Source organism: Alosa sapidissima, chromosome 15 (assembly GCF_018492685.1).
Source record: "Alosa sapidissima isolate fAloSap1 chromosome 15, fAloSap1.pri, whole genome shotgun sequence".
NCBI lineage: Eukaryota > Metazoa > Chordata > Actinopteri > Clupeiformes > Clupeidae > Alosa > Alosa sapidissima.
Genome location: NC_055971.1, coordinates 4204919 through 4223731, shown reverse-complemented (window position 1 = coordinate 4223731; position 18813 = coordinate 4204919). Strand labels below are relative to the sequence as shown.

The 18813-nt window shown below is 42.6% G+C and overlaps 1 protein-coding gene across 8 annotated transcripts in view; it reads right to left on the bottom strand.

Moving 5' to 3' along the window:
• Positions 1 to 18813, bottom strand: part of ryr1b (ryanodine receptor 1b (skeletal)) — a 65548-nt gene that overhangs the window by 10564 nt on the left and 36171 nt on the right. For 2 of the 8 annotated variants that reach the window (XM_042063870.1, XM_042063877.1), the window contains 26 exons: positions 18263 to 18389; positions 18062 to 18170; positions 17873 to 17954; positions 17656 to 17786; positions 17240 to 17560; positions 16827 to 17070; positions 16392 to 16479; positions 16126 to 16218; positions 15795 to 15809; positions 13060 to 13230; positions 12867 to 12926; positions 12601 to 12735; positions 12364 to 12476; positions 11800 to 11896; positions 11317 to 11423; positions 11178 to 11229; positions 10961 to 11041; positions 7944 to 8043; positions 6997 to 7076; positions 5631 to 5707; positions 5468 to 5541; positions 4898 to 4915; positions 2431 to 2511; positions 2047 to 2135; positions 1828 to 1956; positions 1580 to 1684 (listed from right to left, as the gene is read on the bottom strand). In XM_042063870.1, the coding sequence (XP_041919804.1) occupies positions 1580 to 1684; positions 1828 to 1956; positions 2047 to 2135; positions 2431 to 2511; positions 4898 to 4915; positions 5468 to 5541; positions 5631 to 5707; positions 6997 to 7076; positions 7944 to 8043; positions 10961 to 11041; positions 11178 to 11229; positions 11317 to 11423; positions 11800 to 11896; positions 12364 to 12476; positions 12601 to 12735; positions 12867 to 12926; positions 13060 to 13230; positions 15795 to 15809; positions 16126 to 16218; positions 16392 to 16479; positions 16827 to 17070; positions 17240 to 17560; positions 17656 to 17786; positions 17873 to 17954; positions 18062 to 18170; positions 18263 to 18389 (2779 nt within the window). The remainder of the gene's footprint in view (positions 1 to 1579; positions 1685 to 1827; positions 1957 to 2046; positions 2136 to 2430; positions 2512 to 4897; positions 4916 to 5467; positions 5542 to 5630; positions 5708 to 6996; positions 7077 to 7943; positions 8044 to 10960; positions 11042 to 11177; positions 11230 to 11316; positions 11424 to 11799; positions 11897 to 12363; positions 12477 to 12600; positions 12736 to 12866; positions 12927 to 13059; positions 13231 to 15794; positions 15810 to 16125; positions 16219 to 16391; positions 16480 to 16826; positions 17071 to 17239; positions 17561 to 17655; positions 17787 to 17872; positions 17955 to 18061; positions 18171 to 18262; positions 18390 to 18813) is intronic. The other 6 variants (XM_042063873.1, XM_042063872.1, XM_042063875.1 and 3 more) reach the window with 6 other exon arrangements.

Genomic DNA, 18813 nt, shown 5'->3' with positions numbered 1-18813 from the left:
TACTGTTCATTACATGTACTGTGATTCATAGTTTGAGATATGTTTTTTACAGGATACATACTGCACCTTTCTTTATTTTACTGATAACTCACAAAATGAAATAGCCATCTACATAGTCACACCATATATTGCCATTAGGTGTCATTGTACCTCTACAACATAAGAACATACCATGACTAGCACCATCCAGCTGGCACAATGCAGCTTGACAAGGTTATTTTCATTGGTTTGTTATGGACTTGTAAGGTTCTGTGTCTATTTTCCACAGCCGAAAGCTTTTGTAGTTAAATAGTCAAGTTAAGAGCTCATGAGTGTGATGCGGGTACAATAATCCCAATGATCAGCAAGCATCAGCTGTCAATCCAAGCATGGTGGCACATCCTCAGCCCAACCAAAGTCATTTGCTGTTAAAAATTTTCAACAACCCTGATCACATTTGGGAAACACCTCTGTAACTCAATTTGGGCTTTGAGGGAGTGTCAAGGCAGAGATCATACCTTCCTACAGTGACTATGACTAGAGAGCACTGCATTAATCCGCTGAATTACTATTTAACCATCAAACAGAATTTCAGTGGAGTTTTATTTATGCATTCCCTAAGAAATGAAGTTCTATTTCCCTGTTTTTCATAAAAAATATTATGAAATACAATTACAAATCTATAATTAGAAACAGTGCCCTCCAGAAAATATTCAGCCAGAAAAAATGAAGGAGACTGCAAAAGACAGTCAAGGTAAAGAAGACAAGAGAAGAGGAAGGGGAATCAAAGGAAAGCTATAGGGAAGAATACTACAAGCAGGGATTATGTTCAATATGATGGCAAAAGTTGGGACACAGGTCCTTACGCCAGTTTGGAGTCCTTGGTCAGAGCGCATCTGGCAGGGTTATACATCAGAATAAAAATGTTATCCACCAACATTTTTAATTAATTTTTGTATTATAAAATCTCTCCTATAGTTCTAATTATTTATTTTTGCCATAGATTTCTGTCCGTTCAGTAGTGCTGATTATTCTACTAAACTGTCGGGGTCAGCAGTCATTGACACACTGACTGGCCAGGGAACCAGTCGGCCAGTCACCTCTGACTGACCGTGACGTGAGATCTCTTTCTACTTCACATGGCCAGAAAACCACAGCCAAGGCTGAGATCTATGCCACTGGGATATGACATTTGATTCTGTAGTCACAGAGCATAAACTCTTTAGGAGAGAGAAATACAAAAATGCATTTTTAAAGGGAAGTAGGTGTGTATCAGGCAGGTTGTCACTAAACATTAGAGTGAAAAGACAGCAACACTTCTAAGGAAGTAAGTATGCATCAAAAAGCTGGGCTCATACAGAACATTGCCTTTAAGATAGCACATATTACAGCACACAAAGGAGTCTAGAACCCATACATTTATAGAAGATACATTATTAAATGAATCATTAAATAATTGAATAACTGGAAATGAGAGGAAAGAAAAGGAAATGAAATGGATTGAACCCTCTTTGGGCTGTAATTTTGTAAGGAAGTGTGTGCCCGTGGCAGCTGTATGCTTCCTCCAAAGTTCACAATAGCAGCTGTCCACTTGTCTTACCTGAGCCAGTTTCATCATCATGTGAGCAAACACATGTAAGAAGCCCACAACAGCGTCCCACAACCTGCTGTGAGCCAAGGACTGCTGATTCCCAGTGCAGGGACCCTAGGAGGGGAGGAAGAGGGATAAACACCAAAGCAACACAACACAGGTAAAAACAACACTATCACCTGCATATTGATGACAACAAAATTATGTCAGTAAGCTGAACTGGGCACACATTTAGTAAACAGTGTTGGCTTTCTCACCTGGATATACTCTGTTAAGCTGTTAAACACCTGCTTGGCCACAGTCATAGCTTTGGAGAAATTCCTCTTGCCTGGCTCATCCATGATGTCCTTGCCAGAATAGTACCAGTAGAAGTCACTAATGGACTCCTGCAGGAGAGTATACAGATTGATGAATATGAGCACATAATGAAACTATCATCATTAAAACACTTCAAAAGTATTTAGCTGATATCTTACCTGCAGTCTAAGCAGGTAGTCAACAGTGCAGATAATGATGTTAATGGTTGTTGTGCTACCAGTCTGGGTACGGAGATAATTCTGGAAATCTGTGAAGGTTTATTTCAGAAAAATTAAGAAAAGAAAATCTGAACCCTACAGTAATTCAAAATAGCCCTAAATGTCAAAATGTCAAAAAGGAAAGAACAGCTGCATTTCTTGTACCTACTTCTAAAAGCATACTCAAACATGCAGTATGCACCTGCTTCATCATAATAATGCTTACAAACCCAGATGTTCTGCTTCATCATAATAATGCTTACAAACCCAAATGTCCACATTTCTTTGCTTTTTGAGAGTTTTGTTGGTCTTCCTTAACCTACAACCAATAATTTTCAGACGTACCATTATTGTGACCTTCGCACAGCAGCTGGAGGAAGCGGAAAAGGTCGCAGGTGAACTCAGCGTCAGCCATCACTTTCTCCTCTGAACACAGGTGCACACAACAACAAGAAATGGCATGAGACCTTACAAAAACTGTACTGGGATCAGTGATGGCAAGCATATGTGGTTATTACTGTATGTGTGTTCCAGCATTACACATGTACAGACACAATACATGCGTGTGCTGATTTACTATTTGATAAGAAATGCCAGTACATTTAAGGATGAATCTAAACTCTAGTTGAGATTAATTCAAATAATGAGACAAATAAGACAATATCTACTATCTTATATCCTATAAGAAAGTATTCATTCTCAAATTGGTTGCATGTGTACTAGAAAGGGAGGGAGAATGAGTGGGAGGGGAGTCACAGCCAGTCAGAGACCCAGCCAGTCGGCCAGTACTCTCTCTCGTGGTGACCACCTCCGTCCACCTTACACAGACACACATACAGTTCACAAACACATACACATACTGTATATACAGGACAGTCACAGTGAAACAAATGCAGAGACACAGAGAACTCAACAGTCTGTGATGAAGGTGTTGGGGTGGCATCTCAGGTATAATTCACAGAACAGACACACAACAGATATATTACAGATATAAAGAACACAAGACACACTGAGACGTGACATGACAAACAGCACACACATTCCCACAGACACAAACACAGACACTTACTGTACTGTCCACAAAAGCACACAGACACAAACACAGACACGTCCTGGACACAAAAGCACACAGACATACAGACATGCAGAACAGATCTACTGCACTCTAGTGTGGCACAGAAAGGAAAGGAGGAGATTCCTGCAGCCGTTGGCGCGTCTGGGCACGAGTTGGGACTGGGGGTTCTAAAGGGGAACACTGAGACTGAGAGGGAACCCTTCCAGTGCAGTCAGACCAAAGCCCTCTGTTGTCTTGATCAGTGCAATGGAGGAAAGGATCATTGAATACAGTCCACACAAAAAAATCTGATGGTAACAAAAATAATTAGGATGCTTCATATTAATACTTGATGCAAGTGAGCATATGAAAACCTTACACGTTTGGGATGAAATAAGAGATTGAGAAAATTGTTAGTAACAGGAGTGAACGGAATGTGTTGGAGAAATTCAGAGTGTTACAACACAGGGGGTTAGTGAACTGATACACTGATCAAATATCTATATCAGAGATCTTCAACAGGCAATCCTCAGTGTTGCATTTGCTATTTGAGAAGAAATGTTATTTTCTTATACACGACACTGTAAGCCATCCTACACATTATTGTTAGCCCAGTTTAATAAGCAACACAATTGTATAAGATGTATAATAGAGAGTCCATCCACTGTCTCTATCAGCTAAGGAGTCCTTGGACAGCAAAATGTTGAAGACCTCTGATCTCTAAGAAATGGACAGCATTTAGGATGGAATCTGAAATAAGCATGCTAACACCAATGAGAGATTATGTGTTTTAGGTTAAGCTGACTTTTGTAAGTTCCTGTGATATAGCTTATGATAAAAATCATCAAAATTATGATGATATCAATCATACAGTATCATTGCTTTTAATGATGTTAATTACATGAAAATAAATGTTTTAAAATAGAGGTTACATACTCTAAAATAAAGTTAAAAGTTGTTTTCCCTAACTCATGCAGTTACACATTTCATATCTGTTTCTAAAATCACTTATTATTATTATTATTATTATTATTATTATTGATGAAGTAGATGATTATGTAGAAGATAAAGTAGTAGATTACTTGACAAATAGATCACTGACGAAGCAGGTGAGGTAGCATCTCTTAACTGGCGCACTCTAATACCCTCTACATTAATGGTTTCCATATAACTATCTACAATACCTACTGGCGATAAATGGATGTCATTATTTGAGGGAAGTTTTCAAATAATGTTAGATGCCTTGGCTTATTTATTCAGAAAGACAGACTATAACAGTTTCTCAGATGAGGCCACAAATTCATTTCAGGCTGTGTCTACACTTCTCTGTGATGTGCTCACAGAGAAGTGCTTAGGGAAAGACAACCAAGATGGGGTTTTTCCTTTGACATGATCTAGCATCAGTTAAGAGTATCTGGAGATACAGTAGATCTGTGACACGGCACTCAAGGGCAAAGAGAAGACGGCCCCTTAAGCCACTGCTTGAACTCAGACACTGTCACGGCACATGGCCAATTTTCTGTCAGAAATGTCCCACTACTTTGGTGAGGTACACAATGTTTTCAGTGTCAAGGTTGCCAATGGGCAGCTACGCAGTGACTGAAGGGTTCTCTCTTTGTGTCCTTGACTGCGAAATGAAGTGCAGGTAAAGTACATAAAAGACAGATCAGTTGAGATATAGGTGAGCTGAAAGGAGGAAGAGACAGGGACAGCTGGGACAGGGAGGAAAGAGAGATATCAAAGACCGGAATTATTTACCACGTTCTAGCTTCATAGCTGAAAACCATGAGAGGGGCGAAAAGGGAGAGGGGGTGGGTGTAAAGGGGGGTGGGGGTGGGCAGGAGTGGCATTGGCAGGGAGAGAAAAAGACACAAAGAGAGCACTGGTGAGTTGGATAATCGCCACGCTTCGTCCCAAGACCAGGAGACCAACAATGCTGTGAATCAACATTCAGTCTCATTGATCTAAAAATCTCTGCTTTAGAATCTCTTCTTTAGGTATTTTAAAATCTCTGCTTTGCACTACGTGGAAAATGCTGCAAAAAGAAACATTTAGTTATGAGTTCTACTGAACTTTAACCATAACATTTCAACACTTATTTTGTTAAATGAACAATATACAATATACCAACTTAGTGATACATACATGTGCTTACTCAAAGTTCAGATGTGTCAACATGCCATGCTGACATGCATAAGGAGCAGATAAAGTACATAGCACATTCTGACCAATCACATTTTAAGAAAGCGCTATGTAACAAATGGCAGCATGGCTGTTGTAAGGCAGAAGAGAAATGATGGCATGTGACTGCTGTGGTTCAGAACTGACCTGTTCCCTCTTCAGACACCATTCCAAGCCCTTCTGCCTTGTTCTGTCTCTCAAAGGCATTCAGGTCCAAAACACTACAAACACAGAAAAGCACTGAATTTAGATCAACGTTTGTGCATATGTGTGTGTGTGTGTGTGTGTGTGTCTAAAGAGTGTAACTCACCTGCAGGTCTGCATCAGCGCCTGCAGGCTCAGGAAGAAGCCCACATCCTTTTTGTCCTTCAGGTAATCCAACATTCTCTATGAGGAACAGAGCAAAAGAGAGAATAGTTTAACCCTTAGAACCCTAAGCTGTTTTCAGGGCATTTTCACTACCTTTATTCATAAGGATTTATTCTGGTCATTGTAAGTGCCACACACACATATTATATATTGTTTTTTTCAGCAGAGTCTAGGCTATCCAGATTTGCCATCAGTCCATGTATTAGTACTAGCATTGATTTTATTTAGATTTTTAAAGAATTAAAATATAAAAAGCGTATTATAAAAATTCTTATATTTCGACATGTATCTCACCATAGCAAGCTCATAGCTCTACATGCATTTCATGTGTGTGTAGGGCAGACTGTCCTGAATCGGGCAATATAACTGCCATGTTGGAGGGATACTCTGGGGCTGAGCAATTGTGGTGTGTGATTTACGGAAATAAATGCCATTTTTTATTTAGTGATGAAAAATGACCTTTCTGCGCTCCATATCTGTGACACGAACTGATCTGACCTGACTTGACCAGAGGTTGCGTGTTAGCCACAGGCGTGTTAGTAAAGGCAAAAAAGGTGTTTCTTTGTTGAACAAATTGGGATGCAATGTGAGCCTTGAATTAGATGCCATGCAGGAATTTGCTAGGATCTCAAAACCGGATTATGAACATGCTTTGCCATAGAGAAACACACGATAGCGTTGGATTATAAACATGCTTTGCCACAAGAACGGACAAAAACGTGGGGTAAGTCCAGCTATATGAAGTTATTATTTTGCTGTCACTTCGTCTGTTTTATAACCCAGAATGATGTACTTGGTATCAAATGATAGCTCTGTGTCTCCTCTTTCATCTGACATGCGTGGCATATCTATTCGATCACGGGTCCGCGAGTAATTCAAACGAGAGTAATGGGTGTGCAGCGTTGGTTTGTGTACATGACGTTATTATTTTGCAGTCACTTCGTCTGTTTTTATAAGCCAGAAGGTAACGAGAGTAATGGGTGCGCAGGTGAACGCAGAGAAGTATAGACTGTAAATATGATGGAATTTGATTAAATTTAATTTCATGATTTTTTTAAATTTTCATACTTGATCGTACAGACACGTGTGTAGTGTCTTTGAAACGCCCCACTTCTTCTCTGTCATGCAATAAAGGTTTCATCTCGCTGCAATGAACAGTTCCGGAGCAATGTAACAGAGAAGAAAGGGTGTGTTTTTTGACGCACTTTGCGTCAATCGGGTTCTAAGGGTTAAGTCCTATGCTGGCTGGGAGCTTTTGGATTTGGTGCTTTCAAAGAGTCTAAATGAGTTGTGCAAGTAGTACTCACAGTCTGAACATCACTGTTGCCTCCATTGAGGATTGAGATGCCAAGTTTGAGAGTAGAGGACACCATGGCTCCTGTCTCACCTGAGGACAAGGCACAAGGACATCAGTAATTAGAACATGGACGCATGACAAAGTGTAGCTAATCCGCTACTAACTTATGGCTTTAGACTTGGTGGGAAAACCACTAAATGAGTGATGATATTTCACATCTCCTTATAATCGTGCATGGTATGTAACGACTGTGAAAGCCTTTTGGGGCAGATGTCCTGCAGTTGTTGTTACTTGGAGGAAAAATTAAAGGAACACGCCGACATTTTGGGACATTAGTTTATTCACCTTATCTCCCAGAGGTAGATAGGTCGATGCATACCTTTCCCATCTCTGTGCGTGCAGTTACTCGGCCTGACGCACCCACCGCTAGCCTAGCAGGTGTCTCGAAGTGGCCGGCTCCAATTAGCCTATAGCTCCAAACAGTGACAAAAGAACTCCACCATTTTCCTATTTACATGCTGTGATTTGTGTACAGGTCATCCCCGCAGAAGTAATATGACTGGACTTTTCTTTTCTTGCCCTTATTCAAACACGTGAAATCAGTCATGAGATACTGATGACACAACTTGTGTGACCACAGGAGAGAATGCAGTGCTGCAGTGTTGACTGTACGTCTGAGACATGAGACGCTCTGTGTTGACAGTGTCTGCGTCTGACAGATAAGATGCTCTGTGTTGACTGTGTCTGTGTCTGAGAGATGGGATGCTCTGTGTTGACTGTGTCTGTGTCTGAGAGATGGGATGCTCTGTGTTGACTGTGTCTGTGTCTGAGAGATGGGATGCTCTGTGTTGACTGTGTCTGAGAGATGGGATGCTCTGTGTTGAATGTGTCTGTGTCTGAGAGATGGGATGCTCTGTGTTGACTGTGTCTAAGAGATGAGATGCTCTGTGTGTGTACCTTTGCACGCGCTGATCATCTGCAGCACCATCTCCGCTCCTCCACGGTCGTGCAGGCGGGACTGCTGGTACAACAGCCTCTGCTTCTCCATCTCCTTTTCCTAGATGAGGGGAGGAAAGGTGCAAAGTTGTGACCAGGTTAACAGCACCAACACACCCTCCCCTACACATTCACTCAGATCAGTCACTCTCCAACACACACACACACACACACACACACACACACACACACACACACTCAAATCTACACATGTACAGCTATGCTGTAGGCTGTTTTGGCAACTAAAAGTTTGTTTCATTTACTTAAAACTTTCTAGCAGTTAAAGGCAAACTATGCAGTTTTGGCAATTTCTTTGCTGTTTTCTCGCTTTTCACTCACAGGTTTCTCTGCAGAGCTCCTACAGCTTCAGAATATATATTTTACGACACTCCTCAATCGGTCAGTTTGTCGTTTTCCTCTTTCCCTGTTCCTCTGATAACTGTTTACGCACTTTCTGCTTCTTTTCTGCTGGCTCTGCCATGATGAATGTCTGAGAAACTCCATCGCTACCTTGTTCTAGCCGGTGCCTGGCGTGTAAGTGTGTAAGTGCAGTAAAGCAATTCATTACATCGTGAGACTGCAAGACTTTCTGTGTCTGAGTCTGGCGGCCTGCCGGCCCAAAGTTGCAAGGCTGGTTTTTCCGCTCTCAGGCACTAGGGGGAAGCGAGACGGCCGCCATTCACACCAGGAAAACTCACATAAGCATTCCAGTGACTCCGAAGCTGTTAAGTTAAGATAAATTAAGCTAAACAAACTGCATAGTTCCCCTTTAAATTCAGTGTATTATTTTAGAACCAAATCATCTATTGAAGCCTCTTGTACCTCACACTGGCTTTCTATGTCAGCCACAAGCATACCTCCAGTCACACACACTGCCATACATACATGCCTACCCTCAAATTCAATCATACAATCAGCTCTCACTCTTTCTCAAAGAAGTGAGTTGTATTAGTTATGACGAGTTCATAACAATTCCTCACGTTTGCCCATCTGAAGCAAACGTTAGACTACAGCAAACAGCCCTACTCTCCCTAGCCCCTGCAGCTCTAGCACTTATTACACTCTCTTCAGCTGGGTGCTGCTCTTTCTTAGAGGTCTCTGGCCCTGCAAAGACAACATGCCAATCTGAAGGGCAAGACTTAAGAAAGGCTCCTTTCTACTCATACCTACAGTGAAGTCTCTTTATCCCATATGGAAGACTAAAGCTTTCAGAGCTTTTTTTCTGGGTCTCGGAGAAGATCCCATGATGTGTTATATTTGCTAAATTTGGTATCTAGTAAAGTGGCACACAATCATAACATCCTGTTGGAAAAACACATGTTATGCAAGACCCACCCACAATGCATGCTTAGAAGCTAAACCCACCAAAAAGCACCCGAGCCTTCTACTCCCCTCCCACACCCTCCCATCCACCCTGTGGGGCTGGCCCTGTACGATGAAAGGTGTCGCGATGAGGTCACTCCACTTACAGAGGCTCTTTTTGATCTGCATCTGTGTGGCGCCTGGGTCTGTGTGTGTGCACGCGTAGTCATGTTTATGTTATGCAAATGTTGTTGTTGTTGTTGCCAGGGGACATCTGTCTGACTGTGCAGGCTTTTACTGTAGTCCTGGGTGAGTACAGAGAGGGAGTCTGGTCCAGATTCAGACAGACACGTGGTTAATCAGGAGCTAGGACACATCAGTCAAAATCCAGGGACATTGTTGAGGTGGTTAAGTAGGTGAGTAAGAGTGACATGGTGCAAATCACTGTGGAGAGCAATTCTAGAGCTCACAGGAACACTACAGCCACACACCACAACCGTCTGAGGTCAAAGAGGTGGACACGGCACAGAGTTAATAATATTAGCATCTAATGGCACTTTGTGGGACTGCATGCGTATTTGTATGTGTGTGTACAGTACATGAAACATTTAAACTTGTAAAATACACACACACACAATATTTTGTAGCTTTTGTATTATAAGTAAATATATTAGAGTAACAATTTTCTAAATCTGTGCATGGTGAAACTCTAAACCAGTATGTCTGCATTGAGAGGCAACTGGATTTCCTTACCAATATACAATAGATGCAAAAAATTAGTTTATAGTTGCTATGACACAGTTTCACCATTAAAATGATCAATGATCAAATGATCAATTATTGTCCATTGGGAAAAAGTTAAACTTTGTTAAATGAAAAAAAAAATATGATTATTATTATTAAATGTGCTAAGCGATGTTGGGTAACGTCACTTATGTTGACGTTCAAACAAAAAAGATAACCCCTTCTATCCCCTTTTTCCCATGCAACTGAAACTCTCCTGAACGTGCATCTCGTCGGTGAATGTTTGTTATGTTTCATGGTCCAGGCTGCACCAGGCTGTTTTTGTTGCCGTTTTTGGAGCCTGGGCTGTCTACAGAGTTTTACAGTGTATTCAGGGGACAGGCAGCTAGCGGATTGTGAGGAGATGTTTTTTGTACGTGACAAGAAATGTTTTAGCTTAGACACCGTGTAACATCGCTTATAGCACCTTTAATAAGGTGGTGACATGGTTAGGATTTCCGTTCTAGTGTTTTTTTGCACCATCTCTCTGCACTCGCTCAAGTCATGCAATTTAGACATTAAACACAGATGTAACACTGATATAGAGATTGCATGGCAGAGACCAGCAAATGAATGCACAAGTCAGACCATCACAGAGGGAGGCGTGAAAGAGAGAACAGAGAGGACTGGAGAGGGAAAGAGGGGACTAAGGAAAGAAAGAGAGAAGCACAAACAAAGCATGAGAGACAGAGAGAGAGAGAGAGAGAGAGAGAGAGAGAGAGAGAGAGAGAGAGAGAGAGAGAGAAGAAAGAGAGGGATTGTAGAAAAGTAGAGGGGGCTGATCTAGGAGCTGGGGGGTGTGCAGGTGCAAAGGATCGGTGTGGACACTTGTTTGCGGTGGTGCGCTGCTGTTCTGGTGTCTCCCCTGTCCCCAGCCCCAGGCTCCCCCATACCATCTCTGTCTGTCGCACCTCAAAGGCTTGCTCCTCTCCCCCCTCCTCAACCTCTTCGTCCTCCTCACCAATGTGGCAGCTCTGTAGGAAAGAAAGACAAAGACAAAGACAAAGACTTGCACTCAGACATGGCCAAAATAAACAGATTTCACAAAGACCCACAGTCAAAATATCTACTGTCAGTAAAACATTAAATGAACTGAACATAGAAACTTACCTGTGCCATTATATGGGCATATGCCATGTATAGATGATCTACATCAAGTTTGCTGTAAGAAAGCGCACAAGAGACTGCTATCAGTATAGTGACATTTAGGATGCTGAGAAGTGAAAGAGAGAGAGAGAGATGGCCTCACCTTTTTTCGGTGAGTGCAGTTCGGCTGAAATGCAGAATAAGCTGGTGCAGGGGGTCGGGCTTGGCCTCTGTCTCTTCCTCTTCTTCCTCCTCCACTTCCATTGCTTTCTGAAAATGTCAACCAATAACAGAAACATACGTTTCACACGGAGTAGGTTAGTGTGTGAGCATGAGCATTTTTCAAGACCAGGCTCATTCCCCATGTGCAACTGAAGGTGTTTAAAAGAAGGACTGGTAGTAAAAAGGGTGGGCATTGGATTAGGATGAACTAGACCTCTGACACCATAAAATGCAGTCAATAATAATAATAATAATAATAATAATAATAATAATAATAAGCTTTATTTGTATAGCACCTTTCATAAACAGAATGCATCTCAAAGTGCTTTATAGTTGGAGCATGTAACACAATACATCATAGTCAATATGTATCATAGAAACACAGCATGGTGTAGAAAGCAAAAACACTGTCCCACATTCTTACCGACAGATCATCTATCATCCTGTCCTCAAACGAGTAGCCTTCAGTCATGATCCAGTTACGCTTATAGCCATCCAGGAACATGTTGGAGGCCCTGTGCCTGAGAACAAGCCACCGGGACCAGCACGTTATTAATTTAGAACATCTACATAACATCACAGCACTGACGCTTTGATATGTCAGTGTTATGATTGGTGAAGTCTAGACACTACATAACATCACAGCACTGATGCTTTGATATGTCAGTGTTATGATTGGTGAAGTCTAGACGCTACATAACATCACAGCACTGACGCTTTGATATGTCAGTGTTATGATTGGTGAAGTCTAGACGCTACATAACATCACAGCACTGACGCTTTGATATGTCAGTGTTATGATTGGTGAAGTCTAGACGTTACATAACATCACAGCACTGACGCTTTGATATGTCAGTGTTATGATTGGTGAAGTCTAGACGCTACATAACATCACAGCACTGACGCTTTGATATGTCAGTGTTATGATTGGTGAAGTCTAGACGCTTTGATATGTCAGTGTTATGATTGGTGAAGTCTAGACGCTTACCTGGGGACGTTGTAGAGTGGGGTCATCCTAAAGCAGGCCACCACAGCTCTGCGCCGTTGTTTAGACAGCAGCTTGTGCCACACCATCTTCTTGGACTTAAATGGATGCTCAGTCTGTAAGGTTCAGAAAAGGGACAAATAGTACAGGTAGGCTCAGATGGATGCTGACATGGGGGCACAGTTGCTTGGACATGTTAATAAAGAGTGCAGGTGGCGCTGGAGAAGGGCTGTTTCTTACCACTTCAATGTGGTAGAGAATAGCAGACACTTCCTGCACCCTTTTCACCACCTTCTCTGGATTCTCAGCATCCTCTGCCTTCCCAGAAGTCTCCTTATATAGAGCCATCTGCCAGCGCATGGACGGGTCCTCAACCTGCACACAGAGAGGGGAAGCAAAAGGGCCCCTTGTACAGTCATCAGTCAAACCATTCGTAATTCACCACTCAAGAAAAAAGCCACAACCAACAGTCGTATGTGTGTGCTCCAGCTCCTCGGCTCTCTCACCTTGCCTTGAAGGTGCAGGTTGTCCTGCAGGAACTCCCTCACCTCCTCATCCGTGTCTTTCTGTTAGAGGCCATGCAAACGCAGTGTTGGGAAAGCCATATGAACATAATTATCTTCACATAACATTCCTACTTAAACTGGTCTGTTAAGCCATTGTGCACATGTGTGTTATTTTATTGTTGTGGTACATTACCAGAGAGTAACGGATTTTGGCCAGGTTAATTAGCTCCTGGTCTGCAGGTGAGCACATGTTGAGGCCGATAGGAAGCAGCTTCTTCAGGGCAGCTACAATGAGAGAGGTCTGCACAGAGTAGCGGTCCCCACGACGCTTCTTCTTGGCACGTTCCTGATCTGAGCCTCCACTCTGTTTAAAAGACATTATCGTCAGACTGCACCATGGCCACTATTGCTAAGGCCGAGGTACCTTTCATAAACCTCAGGAAGCGGAGACTGAGAAAAAAAATAGTCGTCAATAGCTTCACCTGAACAGATTTGTGTACCTACCACTATGGGTCATGGTTTGGTATCACTGACTTAAATCACTAAATGACCACTCAATATTGTAGGGAATGTACACTAGATGCCTTGATCCACAGGCGACATGATTAATGATCTTAACTGAAACTAAATAAAGAGAAGATAATGTGAGTAGTTGAAGGTCAACACTAAATGGATAGTATTACATAATTAACACTAATGAATTACCAGGGTTCCCACTCTAAGTCAAATGTAAAATTCCATGACTTTTCCCTGACAAAAAAAACCTGAATTTCCATGACTTACTATATAATGAATGGTATTACAAAATTAACTATGATAGTGATGTCTAATGAATAGTTATCTATTCTACTGAAGAAAAATGTGTCAACGTGTTAAACCCTTGGAAATAAGGAGGTAATTTAAAAGGTAACACTCCAATTAACAATACCATGACATAAAAGCAGGTCATGGCAGATGCCATATTGTGCCGTAAGTTGTCATGCCAGTCAGTGGCAAGTGATATAACTGTGTCATGTTAATGCACCGCTTATATATGCATAGTCATCATAATATATTATAAAATAGTATCATGACACTGTCATATCATTGGTTACTGATAGGCATGGCAACTGATGACAAGATGTAGCAAATGCCATGATATGTCTGTAAAACTTTATGTCACTTATAATGGATTATTCATATTAAGTATTACCATTGGGTAAAAGGTCAGATATATTACATTATAAGTGAATATGTCCAATTAACTCTGACAGAATAAAACACCATGCTTTGGAGGCAAACAAACACTAAAATCTATTGCCACAAACAGAGTGACTGTTCCAGTCACATGTGGTGTCTCAAAAGTGCAGCTCTTGCCTAATAAGTGTTAGCACTTGTCACACTAAAACCAAAATGGCGCTGCATAAATTATGATGGAAATACTAGGCAATTAAATACTGTATTTCAACTGAAAACACACAATGCAGCTCCGCGGTTAGTAATGCAGTGATGTTGGCAGTTAGGTACCCCCCCAACCCCTCAGTGAGCTGCTCCACCACCCCTGTGCTCTATCTGTGCAGCCCTCCTCTATCTCCCTGCACATCACTCGGACTGCCCTTCTGCTCAGGCCCCACTTGAACCCCATTTTCTTCACATCACAACCTGGGTGCCCTGCAGAGCTGATCATCACTGACTGTTGTCTACTCCAGTCATGTCCTCCCTGTGCCCAGTGGCAGTGGGTGAGCAGGCATGAGGAGGACACAGGGTGAGGAGATAACAGATGGCCTTACAGTAATGACCAACCCATGGCTTCTGAGGGGATGTGTGGATGTGGATGTGCTTCATGTGAGGTGCGGGGGACATCAGCAGGCTAACTGTACGGAAACTGGGAGCAGTAAGGTCGCATCCCTAATTCAGTCAGCAACCACCAGTCTGTATGCTCATGCTAAGTGCTGTGAACAGGGCATCATCCTCAACATCAGATCTGTAGGGTGTATGATTAAGGAATCTGTGAAATGAACTGTGTTTGTTTAAGGAGAGGGGGAATGAGGATTAAAGGGATATTCCACCATTTGGGGAATTACAAATAGGAAAATTACCGGAAATCTTAGTCACTTTAAAAAGTGATGCTACTGTAGCAGGCGAGATGCTAATGGTCTAATTCGATTCAATAATCTTTGCTAGGCTGGAGTTAAAGTGGTATCAGCAGACTCAGAGAACGGCTGGATGAACTGGAGAAAGGTAAAAAATCAATTATTTACTTCAAGGGGAGGTGGAAAATGAGTGTAATTCCCCAAATGGTGGAATATCCCTTTAAGGCCAGACACCATAGCTAACAGATGCATCAAAAAGACAAAAAGATTAAGGGCATCCTTCAACAGGTCTGTTCATCTCATCATCTGAACACAATCAACCAAACAGAAACAGACACGACTGCAGAGTCGAAGAGAAGTCTGTGAAGACCTGAAACAAACAAGACTCAACTGTGAGCAAACCCATCAAACTGGAGAGCCAGACAATGGAACTCTGGACCAGCAGAGCAGAGAAAGCACATCTGCTGGGCCGAGTGTCATGCGCCTGGCTTGTGGTTTCTACAGCGAGAGCTTTCATCAAACTGCCTCTCAAAGCCCCTCACACACTGGCACTTACATCTGTGGCTGTCTGTTTAATAAATGGTTACCCTACAGTCATTTGATGATCTATGAGATACACATGTGCATGTTTGTTTATTTGCATGGTACATTTTCCATTGTTTTTTTTATTGTTGTGACAGAGCACATTGGACAATGTGTGCCTGTTTGTTTTGAGTGTATTTTGATGTTCTATGTGTCTGCCTCTGAGGTAGTAAGTGTGCGCATGGTCATGCCAGTGTGTGTGGGAGTTTGATGAAGAGCCTCTGTGGTGGTGCCATGCGGTCAGCACAGCTTTCGTGCAGGAACGTGTTCTAACCTCTCCATCCCCGGCCTAGAGGCCCCGACATCCACACCGAGACAGAGCACAGAGAGAAACAAGTTTGTTAAAATCCGTCCTGTTCATCTGGAGAGAGTCCTGTAGCTGCACTCATGCACATTGCTTCATAAACATCAAAAACCTTAGTTAATTTCTAAACAGATATCTACACCTTACTGTATATTATCATTATACAGAGGAAGGAGAAAGTCAGGCAGTCATATAACAACATTTTTATACTGTATATCGTAATATCGTTCTCTGCCTATGTTGAAGCACAAGACTGTCCTTGAGAGGACAGTTCTACCAAATGACATAGCTGGACCCTCACCTTGCTCATCTTGCTCTTGCTGTCTGCTGTGAGGAAAGACATGTTGTTGATCTCGTTCATCACAACAAAGTTCTGCTCCTCTCTTTTGAAATTCTTTAGATCAAAAGAAACACAAGAGACCATTTCACTTTTAAATGATAGTAGTCTTAACAAAATGGACGACTAATTACTTTTCCATTATATTTTATTAATAAAATGTATTATATGACATGGTGTAAACTTATGAGAAGATATAGATTATTGGAAAGAGAGAAATGGACACTCACGTGAGACTTGGACCAGAAGATGAAAACCTCTCCGACCATCCTGAAAAGTTCCTCGGCATCAGGGTCGGGATTAGTCAACCATCTGGCCCTGATTTACAACAGCCAAAGAAAAAGTTATCAGAACAGGGAAGAGCAGAACAGACACAGGGAGGAGCAGAACAGACACAGGGAAGAACAGACCAGACACAGGGGAGAGCAGAACAGACACAGGGAGGAGCAGAACAGACACAAGGAAGAACAGACACTGCGAATCACTGCACCAGCCTTTTGAACCATGCGCCTGATGTCTGATTACTTATCCCGCCGGCAAACTAACAAAAAAGTGGACGGGACATGCCCTAAATGAACTAAATGAAACCATACGCTTGAGGCCATGTGTTTTAGATGGTCAAAATAGGGCCCAAAAACCCAAACAGCAATGATAGGGTGCAGTACCTGTTGTTGTCTACATATCGGATGAGCAGAGGGTAGAGAGCATACAGGTCTCTGCAGAGCACAGCAAACTCGTCTCTAATAGTGCTGCCCTCGCTGTCCAAGTCCTCAGACTTGCCCTCCATGCGCAGGTGCTCCTCCTCGACCACCACCTTCCCACACCTCTTCTTCAGCTTCTCCATGGTGGGGATGAAGTGGGATTTGAGCATCTCCGGTTTGGCACGACTCACAATGGGCTGAGTAAACACTGGGAGCAAAAGAGAAATGCTCACACAGACTCCTCACAAACCTGCCGCCACCAGCACCAGAGAGACTACAGAAGCACCAAGCTGGCCATACAAAAATCTCCCCAATATCTTATCATTTCAATCCACCCCAGCAACTATTCCATCCTCCTTCTCTCTCCCTCCACCTACCAGCCAATCTCTTCATCCAGGAGGCCTCGTCAATACCCAGGTTGTTGACCACAATCTTCATGATGCTACCCAGCAGCTGGTTGAGCTGGTTAGAGGTGACGTCAGTGCAAAGCTGACCTTGGAGGTCAGGGTAATTCTCTGGGCCTCTCTCCCACCAGCGGGGCAGATAGTTGCAGAGCATGGGCAGTGTGATCTCAATGACATGGGGCATCTCTGTGTAACGAGCCCCAGACTCTGCCAGGTCCCCAATTTCCTTCATCAGGACCTCGAGATCAGGGATATCCGGACACAGCTCCTGGACCTCATTGGGCAGACCCAGAACTAGCAGATAAAGAAATGATGTAGAGACAAATGAAAACTAGAACAAAAATGTCTTCTGCAGACAAAGCTCAGCTACATAACGGGGATATACTGACTGGCTCTTTCCCTTGGTGTCTTGGTCGTGTACACTGAGTATCCATTAAATTCGTTGAGATGGGACTCCAGGTATGCGACGGGCATGGCTGCAGCCAGATGAGCCAAACACTCGCCAAGAGCTGGTCTTTGCCTGGAGACAGAGGAGCAGAACAGGCTGTGTGGTGATGCTGGATCTCAGAACAGAACCTGTTCTCACAAGTGATGTCTCGTACTCACTGTTCAACATGTGGGGTCTTGACCGTGCCAATTGAATAGATGCTGCACATGAGGCGATAGCAAGATATCTGCAGATCATCCACTGCATGAGTAGGTGATAGAGATGGAACGTTAAGCATTTATCATTCGGCACAGGACATTCATTAAATAGTACTGTACATATTATAATGCATATTATAAGATACGCACAAATGACATCATCTCCAAACTGATGCTGGGCGATGTGGTCAAATAGTGAGGTCAGCACGGGCAGCAGAGCAATGGTGGTGTAGTTGATGTTCTGGGATACGCCTTTCACCTGGACAAGGACACAGCATTGGGAGGAGGTCACACTGTGGACCAGAGGAACAGAGGAGCAGATTTGGAGCAGAATAGTTAAGGCTGACCCACCTGGTTGCGACTGGACACTTTGCCTAGTTTCAGATTCTCCACCATCTTCTCTATGTCGTCAGCGGCGCTCTCAAAGAATGAGCGCAATCCCGCCTTCACAATCTCAGGCCCCGACTTCATCACAGTCCTGAGGACAATCAAGAATTTATAGTGGGACAGGATTAGATACTATGACTTTTACACACCAGTTCATTATTTTTACCCATTTTTCTACCCATAATCTTTACCATTTACAATGTCTATCATGTACTTATAGTGCTACATATTCCTATAACATATCCTGTGATTATTTTACATTTTTATTCGTATTATCTTTGTTCCGTAACTCCTGTAGTCATGTATGTTTTGTATGTGAGTGTTACCATCATTTCATGCACATCTGCAGCATTCCATGAGCAACTCAGATGCACTCATGCACTCAAATGAATCTCCTAGTACATTTGGATGTGACTGCTCAACGACCTTGTTCCATGTTTTAATTATGTAATATATCACTGAAAAAAAGTGTAGCATGACGACCAAAGATTGAATGTAACGAGAGGCTAACACAC